Genomic DNA, 17,400 nt, shown 5'->3' on the forward strand with positions numbered 1-17,400 from the left:
GATAATTGCATCAGAGATCAACATTTTTGTCCTTCTCCTTCCTGTGAGAGCTAAAATGTTCCTCACAAGAAATACTGAGACTTGCATACTTGAATACTCATACCTCCAAGGCAGAGGCCCAACTATAAATCAGCAGTTCGTTAAAAACAACCACCACTTAATTCAGATTTGAAACAACTTCTCACAATGCAACAACTTCTCACAATGAGAATGATCCATAGGTGACACTATGTCAGAACACTGAAAAGCCACAACAATTTTCATTGCTGTATCTGTAAATATAGCACTGTGATGAGGAGGAATTTACATTTGTAAAAGCATTGTGTGTCTTTTTTAATGTCTACCTTTTGCGTGTTCTGTTGTTGCTGCATCTGTGCATTGAAATTATTGAAGAGCAATATGTTGATATTATTTTTAATCCTTTCACCCTTGAAAATCTGTAATCTCTATGTCACAACAAAATCCAGAACAAGCCACCACTGAAACATAACAAGTAGATTCTGAAATGTTTCCTTAGTTCTGAAAAGTTTTGAATCAGAGTTTTGAACGTATGCAGTTGAAATTGCAAGGAGCCTTAGCTAAACCTTCAACTTGTTAGCCCATATTATAATCTGATTACATCACCAAAATTGCCTTTACTAGTCTTTGAAAAATTAAAAAGCACTCAAGATATGACTTCTAAGGAGAAACTGTCATAGCTAACACATTATTCTAAGATCATCGCTCCTCAGCATCTGTCTGCTTTGATTCAAAGATAAACCGCATGATAAATATCATCAGCCTATAAAACTCTTTCTGTTGAGAATTTCCATTGCAACGTCAATGAGTGACCATGGGGCTTCTTATCTTGCGATAGCTGCTCACATCTCAATCACGCATGGCCTATGTGCCACACTCCTCTGCCTATCTACGGTTTTGAAAACAGTGTCTTTACATCACATCCATGCTCTGTGGTCTGTCCCCGGTACTACTATCCATGTCAGCATCTGTTGGTAAGTTACCACTGAACCCTCATATTAGCTCCAGAATGGCCACAAGTTGCCCCTTGCGCAAAGAGCGTTCCCAGCTTGAGGATGTGGTCTGATGTCATCTGTGTTACTGAGGAGCTTCACTGCAAGTAGTGGATACATGAGTGCTCCACTATGCCTGAGTCATCAGCAACAAGAAAGATGTGAAAGCTGAAGAATTAAAATGAAGGGATTTTGCAAGAACACCACTGAAAGCTTTGGTGTTTTGTAAACTACATTTGAGTGTATAAAACCACAAACTACCTTCGCTGTCTCATCACCATATATTAAAAGCTTTGTCCTCTGCTGACCATTCTGAGTGTGCCCACGGCAGACAGCTCTGCTATGCACACTTGTGACCGGTGTTGCAAGTCCTCCTGTTTGTGGGTGATGGCAAATTCAGATATTCTGAGGACAGTGCTTGGCGCTCTGTGCTGGGTCTTGGTGGACAGGCACTGTGTGTAGTTAGGAAGTCCTGAGTAGCTGTCTATTTCTGTTGTTAAATTTTTTATTTCAGCTTCCCTATTCTTGTGCCTCTCCTCAGGGCCCCAGTAACCCTCCAGTACTTTTCATAAAATCATAGCAATCGCAGTTTTACTGAGCGTAAAATTTCCCTGGTTTCCTAGAATTTTCTTGATGTGAACTGATAAATTAGTCATTTTGATCGTAAATATACAATAATAGGGCATCCAGTTCAAACTCTTTACAAAACATTTCCTGAAAGAACTGCTCTTTTGCTTCTGTCAAGTGATGAAGAGATGACCCCAGCTTCTGTTCCTTCAGCTTACTCACTCTTGACAGCTAAAGGTAATTTCTGTGCCTCCAAGTTTATAGATCTTCATTGAAATGCTAATACAATTCAGTTAGAAATCCAATTTCTGTCTTCTATTGTTTCTTTCTATTGGGGTATGTGCATGTGGTTGTTGCTGCTAAAGGGGTAACATTTATAAAAGAGCCAATGCGGATCGATTTTCCTTAGCTTTTTCTCCACCTGAAGTGCTGAGACAAGCAAAACATGTTTCCATTACTTAACTAAGCTAACAATGGCATATAAATCATAGAGGCAGATGGACCAAGGTGTTGTTTTCATAAAGAGCCAGATTTCTCATGAAGGACAGTTCAATGGGCTGCTGCCAATGAAATCTCTGCAGAGCTGGTAATTGCAGGAGGGCACACAAAAAGTGGTGCTACAAAGGTGTCATGTGGGATCTGAGAAATAGCCCCACAGCCAAGTCTCCTGGAAAAAGGAGACTGAAAAAGGTGTGTGCTTTAATGATTTGCTTCTTGAGGGTGATTGTTTTAAATAAAAATCTAAGTTTTTATTTTTAGCTTGTTCACATTGGCTGCAAGATCAGAGAAGTGTTTCTAGCTGTAATTTTATTTTGATCATGTTTATGCTGTGGCTTTGTTTCTCCTTTGATCATGCTTAAACATGTTTCAGACATGTTTGTTTGATGTATGCTGTTTTTTTAAAGCACCCGTCCACATTGCCTGTTTGTGGGGTTTTTAAAAAGCAATGAATCATTGCAAAATATTTGCTGTCAAATTATTTCTTAAATCCATTTTCCCAAAACATTTTTTTTTTACTTTTAGCCAATGGAAGACTGCTTTTAAATAAGAAAGTGTTGAACTGTTGTAACAGCATTTCTGAGTGCTTCACAGCTGAAGGTAGAAACACCTATCTATCCATACCAGCTTCACTGCGCCAGCATTTACAGTTGTCAGTAGTGGGTTTGGATCAAGGTCCCACTTTCCATTTAGTAAAACTTGCTTGAAGTTCATTCCAGCACTTCTTTTGTGGCTATGTTGAATGTATGAAATAGGTCAGCCTTGACTGACTTACTTTAAACTTCCCATGGGGACCCCTTGATACTGAACCTGTTTAATTTTGCAGGATAAGGCAGGGCAGTCTCAATATTTGCACATACACGTTCATGGATGACATTGTTTCTTCTGCTGCATGGGTGAGCAATTAGGAGCATCAAGGAGAAGTCCCTCATCTGTGGACAACATCTCTCTTCCCTTCCACAAACAAGAGCAATAAGAAAATGCTACAAAGTCCATGGAGAGGGCTGTGTTGCGTGACTGCCGGCCATCTGGCTGATTGATTCATCATGACCCTAAACAGTTGTAAGCAAGGTCTGAAGCCCTGGAGTTAAATGCAAGTGTGCATCAAGCCTCGGGCAAATCAAACAGCTCCTCTGCTAATGAAACAATAAAGAACACACTACAGATCACTAGTTCACACCACCCACTTCTTAGCTTCATAACCTACAAACCACATTTCTCTCCCTCTCTCCACACATATAATTATGATGTTGCTTTTATGACCATTATATTAATTCCAAACATAAATGTATCTGTTCTTATATGCAACAGAACACATGTAGGCTGTTCTTCCTTCATTTGCTTCATTGCTTAAACATAGATCTGTTATATTGAAGAGGGGGGAAAAAAACTAGGTAACAAGAGTAAGGGCCCTATAACATGAAGACCCACGCTTTTATTGACTAAAACATATCGATTTAACCAGATGGTGGAAGAGCCTGAGATTTGCTCATGAAGCAACACCAGTGATATTCAGAAGAAACTGTTCCATAACATAGAGTAGATGTGTTCTAATATGAGGCTTTGTGACTGCTTTATTTTCAGGGACTCAGGTTTACTAATCACTAATTGAAATCTGAGTTCATCCCAAATAAGCATTGGTAAAAAATGTATTCAAAGCATATTCACATGTGTCCTGGCTGTGGTATTTGTTATATCTGCCTTCCTCACACCCGTGTCCTCTGCTACCACTCTGACAGGATTATTTGAAATAAGTATTACGAATTTCTTAAACATTTTTTTTCCATCATTCTTGCATCAGTCCTGCTTCAATACCAGACTGTCTTACTGTTCCTAGGTTCACCTCCAAAATTATGAGAGGGAGAGAAAAGAATAATAATATGCTAACCGAGGGCAAGTTTATATAACCCATACTATACCAGAAATATTATTGACTCAAAAGGGACTCCACACAGTATCATCATAGACCAATTTAAAGTTAGATTTTTGATGTCTGATAACACAGTGATTTATTTTAGAACTTGATACTTTGTGATTTACAAAACCCATTGCACTAGAAATTAATTATTCAACCATTTGGGAATGTATTTAGGTTTTGGTTAAATTTTTTTTTTCTACCCTTTTCAGTAAGTCCTTAATATGTAAACCCAGTGTATTCACACAAGAGGTTCTCCACACCCAGAACAGTGTCTACTAATGGGTACCCTCTTTCTCTGATGTATCCTTCCACAAGCTACAGTGCAATATTTTACAAGCTGTAGCACTGAATTTCATGTGATACCAGTTGCACCCAAAGCCCTGTAGATCACATATAAAATAATAGTTATTTACCATGATACAATATAATCTAAATACTATTTATCTTGGGTCACGCATCAGTGTAACTTGAAGGCATGCTAAAAAGAAAGGCAGCAAATTCAGTAGCTTAAGTTACTGAGGTTTGAGATGGAAAGCTTAAGCTGCTTACAGATGTTTGATGTTTTCAGATGTCTAAATGATTTATTTTAATAGACAACAGGTAGCAGACACAGTTCCACAGAAATCTGTTCTGTAATCTGTGTTGTTCAATGTGTTCATAAATAACCTGAAAAAGAGGTTGAGCAGAAGGATGAGAACATTTTTCACGCAATACTAAGTTATTCAGCATAGTGAAACAAAGGAAGACTGTGAAAAATTACAAAAGGATCTTATGCAACTGGATAGCTGAATAATCAAATGACAAATTAAATTATTCTTGATGAATGATGTAGTGATAAATTGAGGGAAAAACCATGAGGAAAACATGCCTATCTTCACGTATTAAATGATGGGCTGTGGGCTGAGCATTACCTATGAAAAGTGAGGTTCTGGGGTCATGGCACATAAAGTTCCATGAAAATTTCAGATTACTGCTTGGGAACTGTCAAATCCATATTAAATGTTTGGAATTAATAGAAAAAGAACAGAGAATTCAACAAAGTGCATTGCTATAGCCCTTGGATAAGAGCATAATTCATCCACATCTTGAGCACTGTGGGTATTTCCACTACAGGAAATAAGAGGCACCAAATGAAGTTAGTAAGATTGATGTTCAAAACACAAGATCAGAAGTTTTAGTTCATTAGATTGTGTATATGGGGAACAAATTCCAAAAGGACACTCTGAATGCTGGAAATATGTATGGGTTCAAGAAGAGTCTACACTGGTACTTGGATGAAAAATCTATTGAGAATTGCTAAGAACACAGAAAGCAACCAGCTACACTGAAAATAGTTGGGGAAAAGGAGATTATTCTGGGAAAGTGTTATTGTACTAACTATATTCTTTCTTTACCCCAAATAATTACTTCTGGGCAATGTTAAGTTTGTATATTGATCTAAATAAACCTTGGTCAAAGGCAGTATGGTCATTCTCATGTACTATATATATATATATACATACACACACAGAGACAGTACATGAGAATATATATATACACAAAGTACATGAGAATATATATATACACACACACACAAACTTATGCAGGACATACTCATATAATAGAAACATCTAAACATGCATGCATATATCAGGATATGTTGCTTATAAACACTGCCATCCTTAGTAAGGCAATGGGTTTCACAGGACAACTAGTGCAAACTGGCAAAACAAAGTACAGTTCATTATTTCCGTGACTATATAGCAATAAACATACACTGAAATGATGTTAATGCACAACACTAAAATAGCTTATAATTTCACATAAGAACAGGACTCTGAGTAGTCAAATATAGTTCACAGTTAATTATCCCAGCAGGACATAAAATGGTTATAAAGCATATTGGTAAATCTGTTGGATATGTCTTCTTTTTCTAAATATAGTGAAAGATACCAGCTGAAGTATCTCTGTAAGATACAGTCATGAGCATGATTCACCACTGGTATAAATCTGCTGTTACGATTTCTATAGACTTCTTTCCTAAAACTTCATTCCACCATTTTTTACGTAACTGATCAGTATGCCTGCATTTTATGTATTTTCATTTGTTGATGTATAGTCTTTATCACCAAATAATGTTGTCACTCTTAATTGTCAAGAAATAAAGGTTGTCTATGACAAGACAAAGTATTTCAACAATTTTAATAGAAAATCATAAATCATAGAATCATAGAATAGTTAGGGTTGGAAAGGACTTTTAGATCATCTAGTTCCAACCCCTCTGCCATGGGCAGGGACACCTCACACTAAACCATGTCATCCATGGTTTTGTCCAGCCTGGCCTTGAACACCACCAGGGATGGAGCATTCGCAACTTCCTTGGGCAACCCATTCCAGTGCCTCACCACCCTAACAGTAAAGAACTTCCTCCTTATAGCCAGTCTAAACTTCCCCTCTTTAAGTTTTAACCCGTTACCCCTCTTCCTGAAAACAGGGGAAAAATATTAAGGTTTGGGGTATCATAGTGTAGAAGTAGACAATATCAATCAAAACTATATTTTTTACATCTTTTTCTTTTTACAGTAGCATATTAATACTTTTCTAGATGCAAAATTCTTTATAGATTTATCATTATTGCTAAAGTTAGGAATATTATATTTGTCTCAATAATTCTCTCATTTTATGTGTAACCCATACAGAAAAGTCAAAACATACAAGGAAAAAAATGTCAGTGATAAAAACTTTGAATTAGGAATCCATGCTGTAATATTATACAACCATTTGTAAAGAGATTTCATTAATGGTTAATTGCTCCAATAACAAAGTTAAGATCTTTGTTCGTTAAATATCTGTAGAAAACACTTTTCTGCATTAAAGATGAGGAATGTAAATACCTGTCATGTTAATGGGTGACGATGTACCTAACATAGCTATATTTGCCATTTGATGCAAAGATTGATTCTTGGGAAGCAAAATCACAATTCGTTTATGTAAGGAAGGCAAGTGACTCAGTTCATGAAGTAATAACATGCACAATGGCATTGTCTTCTCAGATCCTAGATTTATTAGTGCTCATCTGATACCAGAGAGTGACAATCCAGAAGATGACAAAATCTATTTCTTCTTCCGTGAAAATGCAATTGATGGAGAGCACACTGGAAAAGCCACTCATGCCAGAATAGGGCAGATCTGCAAGGTAAAATGATGATTTCTTCATGTGAGATGGAAAACACTTGTAGGGCACTTTGCAAGTGATTTTAGTAACTCTGTTTTCTTGCCCATAAAGTATTCAGTATTGACATTGGCATTGGGCTAAAGCACAGATCATTCCAGATGAAAAATACTCAAAGGTATATTATTCACTATTTTTCTGTTTGGGGAAGTTTCACAAACTATGATTTTTTGTTTAAGAAGTCATAGGCATCTTCTGAGGCTTAGAATGTGTCTGCAAAAGAGAGAATCTTTTGCAGGAAATGTTATACTTCCAGGTAGGCAAAAAACATTTGAAGAATTTACTTTTTGAAGGAATGTTAATACCTTTTCATTCCCACATTAGTGAAAATCCTTAAAATAGAAGCAAAGGAAGATTTAACGAAACTGTTGTTTAAGGTAAATTTTAGAAATGGGCAACCATTCAGAAGACCCTTAATGACTGCAGACTGAATCACTCATCCACACAGATAAGCGTTCAGATATTTTTCTGACAGACTTCTGAAAAAATTTCTACAAATGAAATTATATTAATCAATGTTGTAGCTTTGTCAACTACGGTGTGTACAGTAAAATTTCATGTTAATCCATAAGCACAATTTCCATTTATCTCCTCAAAACTGGAGGTAGCTGATTGAAAAACAATTACCCGTAAGTATGGAGTCCTTGGGGCACTTCATTCATAAGTTTTGCAGCTATACAACTAATCCAACTGTTCTGGCATTTTGACCTACTTTGTTGACTGGCATTTCTACTTTTTTGCTACCAGTTAAGAATAATAAACCCCTTGAGCTTTACCAGGACCTGGAAGCCTGGTTGCTCTGAAGCAAAATATTCTTCGTGTATGTATTATAATATATAAAGAAGTTTAGGTTTACCGTTAATTTTTTTTTTTTTTTATTATGTGCTACTATGAAATACGTCACAGTACAATGTCGAATTGAAGTAATTCAGAATTAGTGTCTTTGACAACAAAATAATGTTTTTATATGTAGAAGGTAAATTCTCTGTTTTCTATAAGTAGCATCTTGTAGTTATTTACTGTATTTTCTCTGTACTCTGTAGATAGTTAAAACAAAGACTGTTACTAGATATTCATGCAAAATGCTTTTGTTATTAGAATGACTTTGGTGGACACAGAAGCCTTGTAAACAAATGGACAACTTTCCTCAAAGCACGTTTGATTTGTTCTGTGCCAGGACCCAATGGCATTGACACACACTTTGATGAATTACGTAAGTGGCAGAAATGGCTTTGAATACAGAAATGTTTTCAAGTATTATACATATGAATTGAACTTAGTTTTCCATCTCTTGTTATTGTTACAGAGGATGTGTTCCTAATGAACTCAAAAGACCCTAAAAATCCAATAGTCTATGGAGTGTTTACAACTTCCAGGTACAGAACATATCATTTTACTTGCATGGAAACTTGGGTGGCTGCCTGTTTTAAAGAGGTCTCTTTGTTAAAAATGTTTTTAAGAAACACACAATTTTCTTAACCTTTGAAATGAAAAGTCAGTGGCAGTAAGAAGTAATGACTTAGGTTTCTTATGAACAATGTACATCAAGACTCTGAAGCTAGTAATCACAAAGACTATCAGTTTCTCAGGCTATTCTTGCCATTGAATTGGCTTATTATAGTGAGGATCAGAATTTGTGGCCCTTTCCACACAGATCTAGAAAAGCACACAAGGATAAATATGCTTGCTTGGGGGCAGGGTAAAATAGAAAATCTGTGGTGTGAGAAATTGGCTACTCACAGAAATATTAGTAAAAAATATTGCTGAAATCTGGAAAGTTTAATGATCTTTCAGAAGTTCTGTTATTGAATCACATATAACTGTGACTTGAGTGTTTTGGTTTCATTATGCTTTCATCAAGAACAAAACTATACTTGTAGCTCTGTCCTGAGGAGGGTTGGCAGTAGTGGTAGCATTGCCACATTTATCTGTGAAGGACAAAAGTTTTAGTTTTTAAACAAAAAGAATGCTTCTAGTGATAACCAGGCATGGAAGAAAGAGATTTACAATTCCTTACTGTCTTCTGTAAGAAACTTCAAGATAAGAAACAACACTGAAGTTTGTGTGTGCTGCCCAAAAGACGGAAGAGACTGCTAAGACAAGTGAAAAAAATGTGGAGTGTAGGAAAGAACTGAATAGTCCCCTTGGGACAGCCCTGTTGAATTTTACTGAAATTGGGAGTTTGCCCTTCTGGGGACAATATGTTTTAAAGAATGGAATAGCAGCCATCTACTTTGGAAAATGTCTGAGAGATTGTATCAGTTATGCTGAACTTTCACAGGTGAGTTAGGATTCCTCTGAGAGCATGTCAAAGTTTTGATAACCAGCACATGCAATAAATTAGGAAGCAACAAGCTGCTATTCCCATATGTCTTCCACTTGATTAAACCAGCTGATAATTTAAAGAACCTGATTTGATTTCTTCTTCCCTTATTTTTAGTAATATCTTCAAGGGGTCAGCTGTGTGTATGTACAGCATGACTGATGTCAGGAGGGTATTTCTTGGTCCCTATGCCCACCGAGATGGTCCAAACTACCAGTGGGTTCCCTACCAAGGGCGAGTACCATATCCACGACCCGGAACTGTAAGTACCCTAAGAAATCCAGCAATCTCAAAAGGAAAAATATTACACGTTTTATGGTCCTTGAGCTGAGATCCATGAAAGAAACTGAAAAAGAGATTAAATGTGTAGGGTGGCAGAAGGGAAAGCCAACATTTTCTCCAGATCCAAAATGTATTGATTTTCTTGTTAAGTATGAAGCTGCAATAACGACTTCATTTGGATTTCAGTTTTGGCATTCATACTAACAACTTCAGCAGAAGTTTGTGCAATGGCTGGAGAATATTACTGAAAGTCATACGTTTAATAAATTACTCTGCATTATCCTTTCCTTGGAATTTGTCTTTGTTCCAAATATTGACTAAGCCATTCTTAGTGAGAATGAACAGAAAACAGAGCATCTGCCTGGCTGTTAAGAAACTTTCAATTGTTCTTGACGTTAAATCTAGTGCAGCAAGACAGACATTTCTGCAGTGGATGACAGAGTGACTACAGTAATATATAATTTCCACTGGCATTTTAGGAAATCTGTGCCTCTACCATTTTTCTGTTTCTGGTTTGTGAAAGACTAAAATATCAGTGTATCTAAGACATCCATATTTACAATTCCCAACTGATATCATCACATTTTGGAAATGTTTCACAGCCTCTGAAATTAGCAGTAGGCTAAGAAGATGGGATATCTATGAAAAAAGCATTAATTGTATACATTGCAGTAGCTCCTTAACTAGCATAAGTCAGCTTGGCCCATTTAAGTTTTGAAATAGGATTGCTGAAGATTAAATATATATATACACATGTATACATATAAAGATGTATATGTAAAAAATATATGTTTATAATTTTTTTTTTTAAAAACTCCATAAATATAAACCACAAAAAACCCCTAGGAATAATTTAGATCCCTTCTTCTAAAGCATCGGCTTTTCTACTTTAGTTGGTGTGTTTTGAAATTGTTCTTGCAACCTGATCTTTCAACTGATCTCCAACAGTTCGAGGATGTATATGCTCAGCCAAATGAGAATGATTTCTTAAGTAGAAGAAAATAATGTCTCCCTGGTGGCCAGATTCCCCAGCGCTCCTCACTCCCTCTGGCAACTGCTGAAGGGATTCCTGACTTTTTCCAGATTTAAAGTACAAGCTCTGCAGCATAAGAGAGGTTTCATTTCTCATTTGACGCTGAACTTCTTTTTTTTAATTACTATAGTTAATTCTGATATGTCAGAGGTTTATTTATAAGTTGTATTGTTTTACATCCCCATGGAAAATGTGAATGGGTAGAATTTTTTGTATTGTTTGCATAGCTAATATCATCTTCTTTTCAGTATGACAGACTGAATAAGTTAGTGTTTATTATTCTGTTTATTTATATTCCTCTTTGGTTCCAGTATTGATTGACCTTTCCAGACAAGAAGCAAATAATAGATACTATGTAAAACTACAGATAAAGAAGAATGTTACATATTTCTGTTATGGAAACAGACTGAGATAACTGACTGCTACGTAGTGGTTCTGTTACATTCATTCTTCAGCAGAGATTAGACACAACTCTGTTGTTGAAATTCTGAGTGCACAACTCAAATACTTGCCCTAGAGGATGGCAGCATAGCTCTGCCTGCTTCAGAACCTGTGGGTTATCTCAAGACTTGTCTGAGGGCCTTGAACTGAAATCCAAATAGAAGAAGTAATGAATGGGAATTTCCTGAGAATAGCAGAAAAGCTTGGACTCAAATCTAGTCGCTAAGTGGCTGAGTGACCTAAGCCAGCACATCTTTTGCCAAAGTAGGGAAATGCAGTTAAGTTACATGTACTTTTTTTCTTGCCACCCTCTCAGAATGGATTTTATGCTTATAATTTCACCATAACATACTAGGATCACAAACAAAGTGCAATTTCATTGTAACATTTCTCTTGCCTAAGTGCAAATGTGATCCCAAACTATACCATTTTACGTAGCCCTGCAGTCACATCATGTAGTGCAAGAGGCCGTGCCACTGTAAGTGATGTTAATTAAAAAGCAGCTGAGGTCATCAGGTTCTTCTAGCCCACCACCAGTGACTTTAATCCTGGTGTTCACCATTTTGAAAAAGATGAGTTTTTTCCTCACAGTTGCTAAAATCCTAACCAGTAGTATAAAACTGAATTTTAAAATGAGGGCTTTTTTCTAAAAATCTGGATGCATTTTCAATGGCTTTGAAATCCTGTTGAGAATAAAGTTAAAAAGTTTTTTAAGCTCGTTTAGATGTCAGACTTGTGGCTTCCTTTTCCAAGAAATGGGGAAAGGGAAGGGAAAACAAAACCTGAGCTTCTTACAGTGAATCAGTTCCAGATCGTACTGCAGTTAAGCAGTGCTGAATTATCTGAGGAATTTAATAGGTGAGGAGCCAGTAAACTTCTTGAGCATCTGGTGACTTGCCCAGTATGAGTAAAGAAAAAGGAAAGTTAATGGTTCTTTTGACAAGTCAGAAAACTTCGTACACAGTTCTACATCAGCTTCACATTTAGCAAAGGAGTTGCCAGGATTTTTGCTTTAAGATCTATGGGACTTGGGGTTTGTTTGTTTGGGTTGGGGTTTGGGTTTTTTTCAGTTGTTTTGGGGTTTTTTTGTTCTTGTTGCTGTTTGGTTGTGTGGGGGTTTTTTTAACCTTTTAACAATATTTGGGAGAGGAGAGAGGATTTCATCTGGAATTTGTATCTGACTTTGTGTGAATTCAGCTACAGAGCTCAGGGTTTCTCTGCTTCATGGCACCAAGAGTCTATCTTCAGTTATGAGCAAAGAACTTTCTGTTCCTACCAAATGGTAGCTATTGACTTAATGCTGGATTCCCTAATAGGCCAATGAGGGGATAGCATAGTTACCTCCTCCTGACTGATCAATACCCCTGACAGCATACTGGAGACAAAGAATTTGGAGTGGATGGATGTTAAATGCAAGAGTTCTTTGACTCTACTTGAATACAGAATCAAGCTTATTTCTCTGAACCTTTCCAGGATATTTGTATTTATGCCTATCTTTTGGCACCTGAAAACTTTTTATTTATTTCTTTGCTACCAATGGGATTGATGAGGTATATAAGCATGAGTTCTCATGCAGCACCTTGCCAGTTAGCTTGACCTAGACCCACTGATGCCAAAACCAGGCCTGTCATTAGCATCAAGGATGATGTCTTTGTTGTATTTCCTGGTTTTGTGATTGTAAAATAAGTAAACGTGGCAGCACTGTCCTCTTCAGGACCACTAGTCCAGTCTAGCCTAGTCTGCTCTTGTCTAATCTTGTCTTATTTCATCTTGTCTCATCTCATCTGACTTGGCCTGTTCTGTTCTGCTTTGCCCCGTTCCACTCCGTTCCACTCAGTTCTGCTCTGTTCTCTGACTTCACAACCTTCAGAGGTCCCTTCCAACCGTAATGATTCTGTGATTCTGTATGATTCACGTGAGTTGAGTGTCCTCTGCAAGCAATTTGGACTATTGTTGGGCTAAATCTCACCTACTGGTGGTGCCCATTTTACTCAATTGAAAAGAAAGGGAGTTTGATTTCATCTTACGCAGTTTCCTAAAGTGGGGTGGGATGAATCTGAGCCATAGCCTAGTCCAGGCAATGCCCTTTAAACTTTAGAAGTAAAGACACAAAGTTGCTATATTTTTTTTATTCTCAGAAAGGCAGGGGATCCAAGGAGTAATCTGGCTCTCAAAACTGGGATTCTAATTTAAACACATAGAATTATGACACTAATTCTAGTTTTATGATTTTTCTGTGTAAAATATATCTTGGTTAACCCTGTTGCAAGTAAAAGCCTTTGTCCTAATAAGCCAGAAAGTAAATATTCAAGCAATTGAAACACAGCTGAAATTCATTTACTGAAAATCGAAATGAGTATTCATTTAATCATTTTTTTTAATGCTTGTCCAGCTCCAGTTAACAATACTTAGTTCTTGTGTAGTGATTATTATACTTAAAACACTTTATATGCATTATTAATCATTATCTAATTAATCTGAGTAATTAGTATTGAACTCTAGTTAGAATATTAATCAAGATGTCAAGCAAACTTCAAATTAAAGTGTAAAATTTTAAACACAAGTTTTTAGACATACAAATGTTTGGCCAATGTTTATAAATAGCCTGTCTGCTTTTCTCATTGTAATATTTCTGTACAAAAGAGTAAGAACATAGAATAATAAAAGGCTGGAAAATGTTGTCACAATAAAGTAGATAACTAACTTGCTTTGCACTGAGTCTGCTCTACATGCAGTAATCAAATATTCTACTTCCCTCCCTTCCTCCCTTCCATACCATGTAATGGAAAAGAATGCGGGAATTTGCTTACTAACAAATATGCCAAAAAGAGAGAATTTACACTTTATATGTCCATGCTGGAAGCGTCCCTTTGCTGAGCATAACAACTACTCCTTTTGACAACATTGATTTTTTAATTTCATTTCTGATGAATTATTAATAATTTGGATCAAGGTGATAGCAAAGACAATTGATTTCTTCTGCTGAGCATCCTGCAAGGTCTGGATTCTTGGTTAATAAGATGTTGTCCCCTAGGTTTTTAACTTAATTGGAAGATACTGTATACATGGATATAAAGGGCAAATTATCTAGGTCATTTTAACACCAGCTGTTTATATTTCAGGTTCAAAAGCCATAACATATTGTCAACTGGGTTTCAGAGTTTTACATGTCTTCAATAGGTATATGAACAAATTAGATGTGTGGTACGCCAAGTTCTTTGCTGAGTATCTTTGGACTAGTGATTTAATGCCATTGTAGCTCATATTCTTCGTATGTTCAATGTTACTAACACACTACTAATACCTATGTTAAAGTAACTTCTAACTGTTCAAGAAACACCAGTTCTACAGAAGAGATGTGGGAAAATGGTGGTGATTAGCCACACTACTCAAGTCTCTGAGGGAAACGTGGTAGGTGAAAATGGAAGAATACTCTTCTGGCTACCAAAGCTGTGGTCTTACCTCCTTTTCCCTTTTCAGCCTCTATTGTTTGCTCACATTGGGAGAATATGAGCAAAATGTGAAGAGCAAAGGGACTTCTTACTGTATTACTTCATGGGGGCCAGGTTCATTCCACAGGGACATTGTGCATTGCACAACAGTGAGGAGGTATTTCAGTTCTTTAGCAAGACTCGTCTCACCTAATTATTCACATGGATAGTATCATCAGCAACATTTACAGTAGGCTTTCTTTAGAATCAGTGGAGACAAAGGATATAGATTTAGGGCGTGACTCATTTGATTTGATTTAACGTTAACAGGATCCATGAAACGTTGGACCAGATGACCCTTGAGGTCCCTTCCAACCCGATATTCCATGGTTCTATGTTATTGGGTCTACATGGATGACACAGGCTTGTTGAGACAAGCAGGAGTTTGAGAAGTCAGTAGAACAGGAAATTGTCCCAGCATTAAAGGATTTGATTCCTCAGATATTTATTGACTTCCAGTCAACTTCTGAAGACAATACTTTGAAATAAGATGGTGGCATAATTGATTAATTTTATGCTGTATGCATAACTAAATATTGAAATTGCATGTCTCATGTTGAATAATTTTAGATATTTCAGAATTTCTTCCTGTTGCCAGTTAAAGACTAATACTAATCAGTAAATTACTGAAAATTCTTTTGCACTGCATAGTAGTAAGAAAAAATAATGTATGAAGATAATTTACATTGTGTTAATCATAATTGATTTAAATCCAAAATGAAAAAAAATGATACTTTTATTGACAGAATAAACTTTTGCTGCCTGTCATGGCACATTTAGATGTCCTCTCATATTTAATTGTAAACTGCATTAGTTGGGATGTTTGTAATGAAATTGATTTCTAATATGTTTCTAGTGTTCGATAAATAAAATGAAAAATATTTCCTCTTTTATTTCCAGTGCCCCAGTAAAACATTTGGAGGCTTTGATTCCACCAAGGACCTTCCTGATGAAGTTATAACATTTGCAAGAAGTCATCCAGCCATGTACAACCCAGTATTCCCCATCAACAACCGTCCAATCATGATCAAAACAGATGTGGATTACCAGTTCACACAGATAGTAGTAGATCGAGTAGATGCAGAAGATGGCCAATATGATGTCATGTTCATTGGCACAGGTAAGAAGTCTTGAATCTATACTGTATGCTCCTCCAGGCTTTATGGAGACATAGAGCAAATAAAATTTCATACTCTGAAGGACAGAACACAGGCAGAATGTTGTATACCCATGAAAATTTGGGGTGAGAATTAAAACTGTGCATGTGGGGAGGTCTTTCTTATGTCCATTCACTGTTACAGGTTCAGGCTGCGGCCTGCATAGCTTAATTCTTTAGGAGCTTTGCCAACTGGATTAAGATCAAACCACTCTCTTTTCAGCTACTGTTATTAGGGAATTTTATTAGAAATATCTTGTCTCATTAATTATAATTTAGTATTAAAATGAGTCTTTTGAGGTACCCATTTTGAAGTGCAGCATAAGAAGTATTAACACGAATGAGGCAAGCAGCCAGGTATGGGAAATGTCTTGTGTGCCTTTCAGGTATTTCAGGTATTGCCTTAAGATGCCCAGTTCTTATGCCAGAAGAGCATTTTTCTTAAAATGAAGATACCTGGCACACACAAAATGTTTTAAGAAGCATTGATATTCAAATAGAAACATGACATCCTTTCCAAAGCATTTGCAGAATCACACAGATTGGGCATTTTATAAGAGTGGAAATATGCACTCAAAAAAGACGTTTTATTCCAGAAAGGTAATAATGAGAAATAATAGTGACCAGAAATCAGCTGGCATACCGTGGCTTCAGAATAGTTTTAGTGGCCGCAGTATATGCCGATTAGCAGCTGGTGGATCTGCTTCTTCACCTTTGAAGATTTTCCATTAGTTAGATGGTGTTTCAGTTACATTGAATAAAAGTACTTAAAACTTCTATTGAACCTAATTGCTAATAATTAGACATTGGCATCATGAAGTCAAAACAAATCAAACCAAAACCCCACTGTTTCTTTTCAGCTTTGGACCAAAAATATTTGTTTGGCTGTCTGTCTTATAATGCTCTAATTGTTTTTTTTACTTGCTTTAAGTACAGTTCTGGTACTCTAGACCTGGGGTCACATTTCCAAAGCAATAAATCTCAAGGAATCTTTCATGTTGATGCCTGAATTATGTTATGACTAAACTGAGAGCTGATGAACCTTTGTGTACCAAACACAGTGCATGCATAGCAATTCAGAACATTTACTGCAGGAAATGCAGCTCTGCAGAAAGCATTCCACCTCTTTAAAGCTGCGGACTGAGTTATTAGATACTGGTGTTACAATATGTTCTTCCATAAAATATTGAAAAGTAGTTTCATATGATTTTACGCAACATATATATTTTCCATCACACATTGTAGACTTCAGTGCCACCTACAATTGAGTGTTTTGTGCCTTTCAACAAGTCTTCTATGATCTGCTTCAGCCCAGAAGAAAAAAATAATGGCAATAATCTCCTTGTCTGCAATGTGAAGGAAAAAGCCCTTCAGCGTCCAGAGTATGATGCTGAACAAACATAAGGACCTGATTTCTTGAGCACAAGAGATGGCGTTTATCTTACCAAAGTTGGGCATTCAGTCTAAAAT

General features: G+C 36.6%; 1 protein-coding gene across 1 annotated transcript in view; it reads left to right on the top strand.

Annotated features, from left to right (window-relative positions):
- The window catches only part of SEMA3A (semaphorin 3A), a gene marked incomplete at its 3' end in the record, with an annotated part of 166,621 nt that overhangs the window by 125,339 nt on the left and 23,882 nt on the right, over positions 1–17,400 (top strand). Inside the window, exons 7-11 of the mRNA XM_080638137.1 lie at positions 7,026–7,168; positions 8,303–8,417; positions 8,511–8,580; positions 9,645–9,789; positions 15,675–15,894. Of these exons, the coding sequence (XP_080494263.1) occupies positions 7,026–7,168; positions 8,303–8,417; positions 8,511–8,580; positions 9,645–9,789; positions 15,675–15,894 (693 nt within the window). The remainder of the gene's footprint in view (positions 1–7,025; positions 7,169–8,302; positions 8,418–8,510; positions 8,581–9,644; positions 9,790–15,674; positions 15,895–17,400) is intronic.

Source organism: Psittacula echo, assembly GCF_963264785.1.
Source record: "Psittacula echo genome assembly, chromosome: 1".
Lineage (NCBI taxonomy): Eukaryota > Metazoa > Chordata > Aves > Psittaciformes > Psittacidae > Psittacula > Psittacula echo.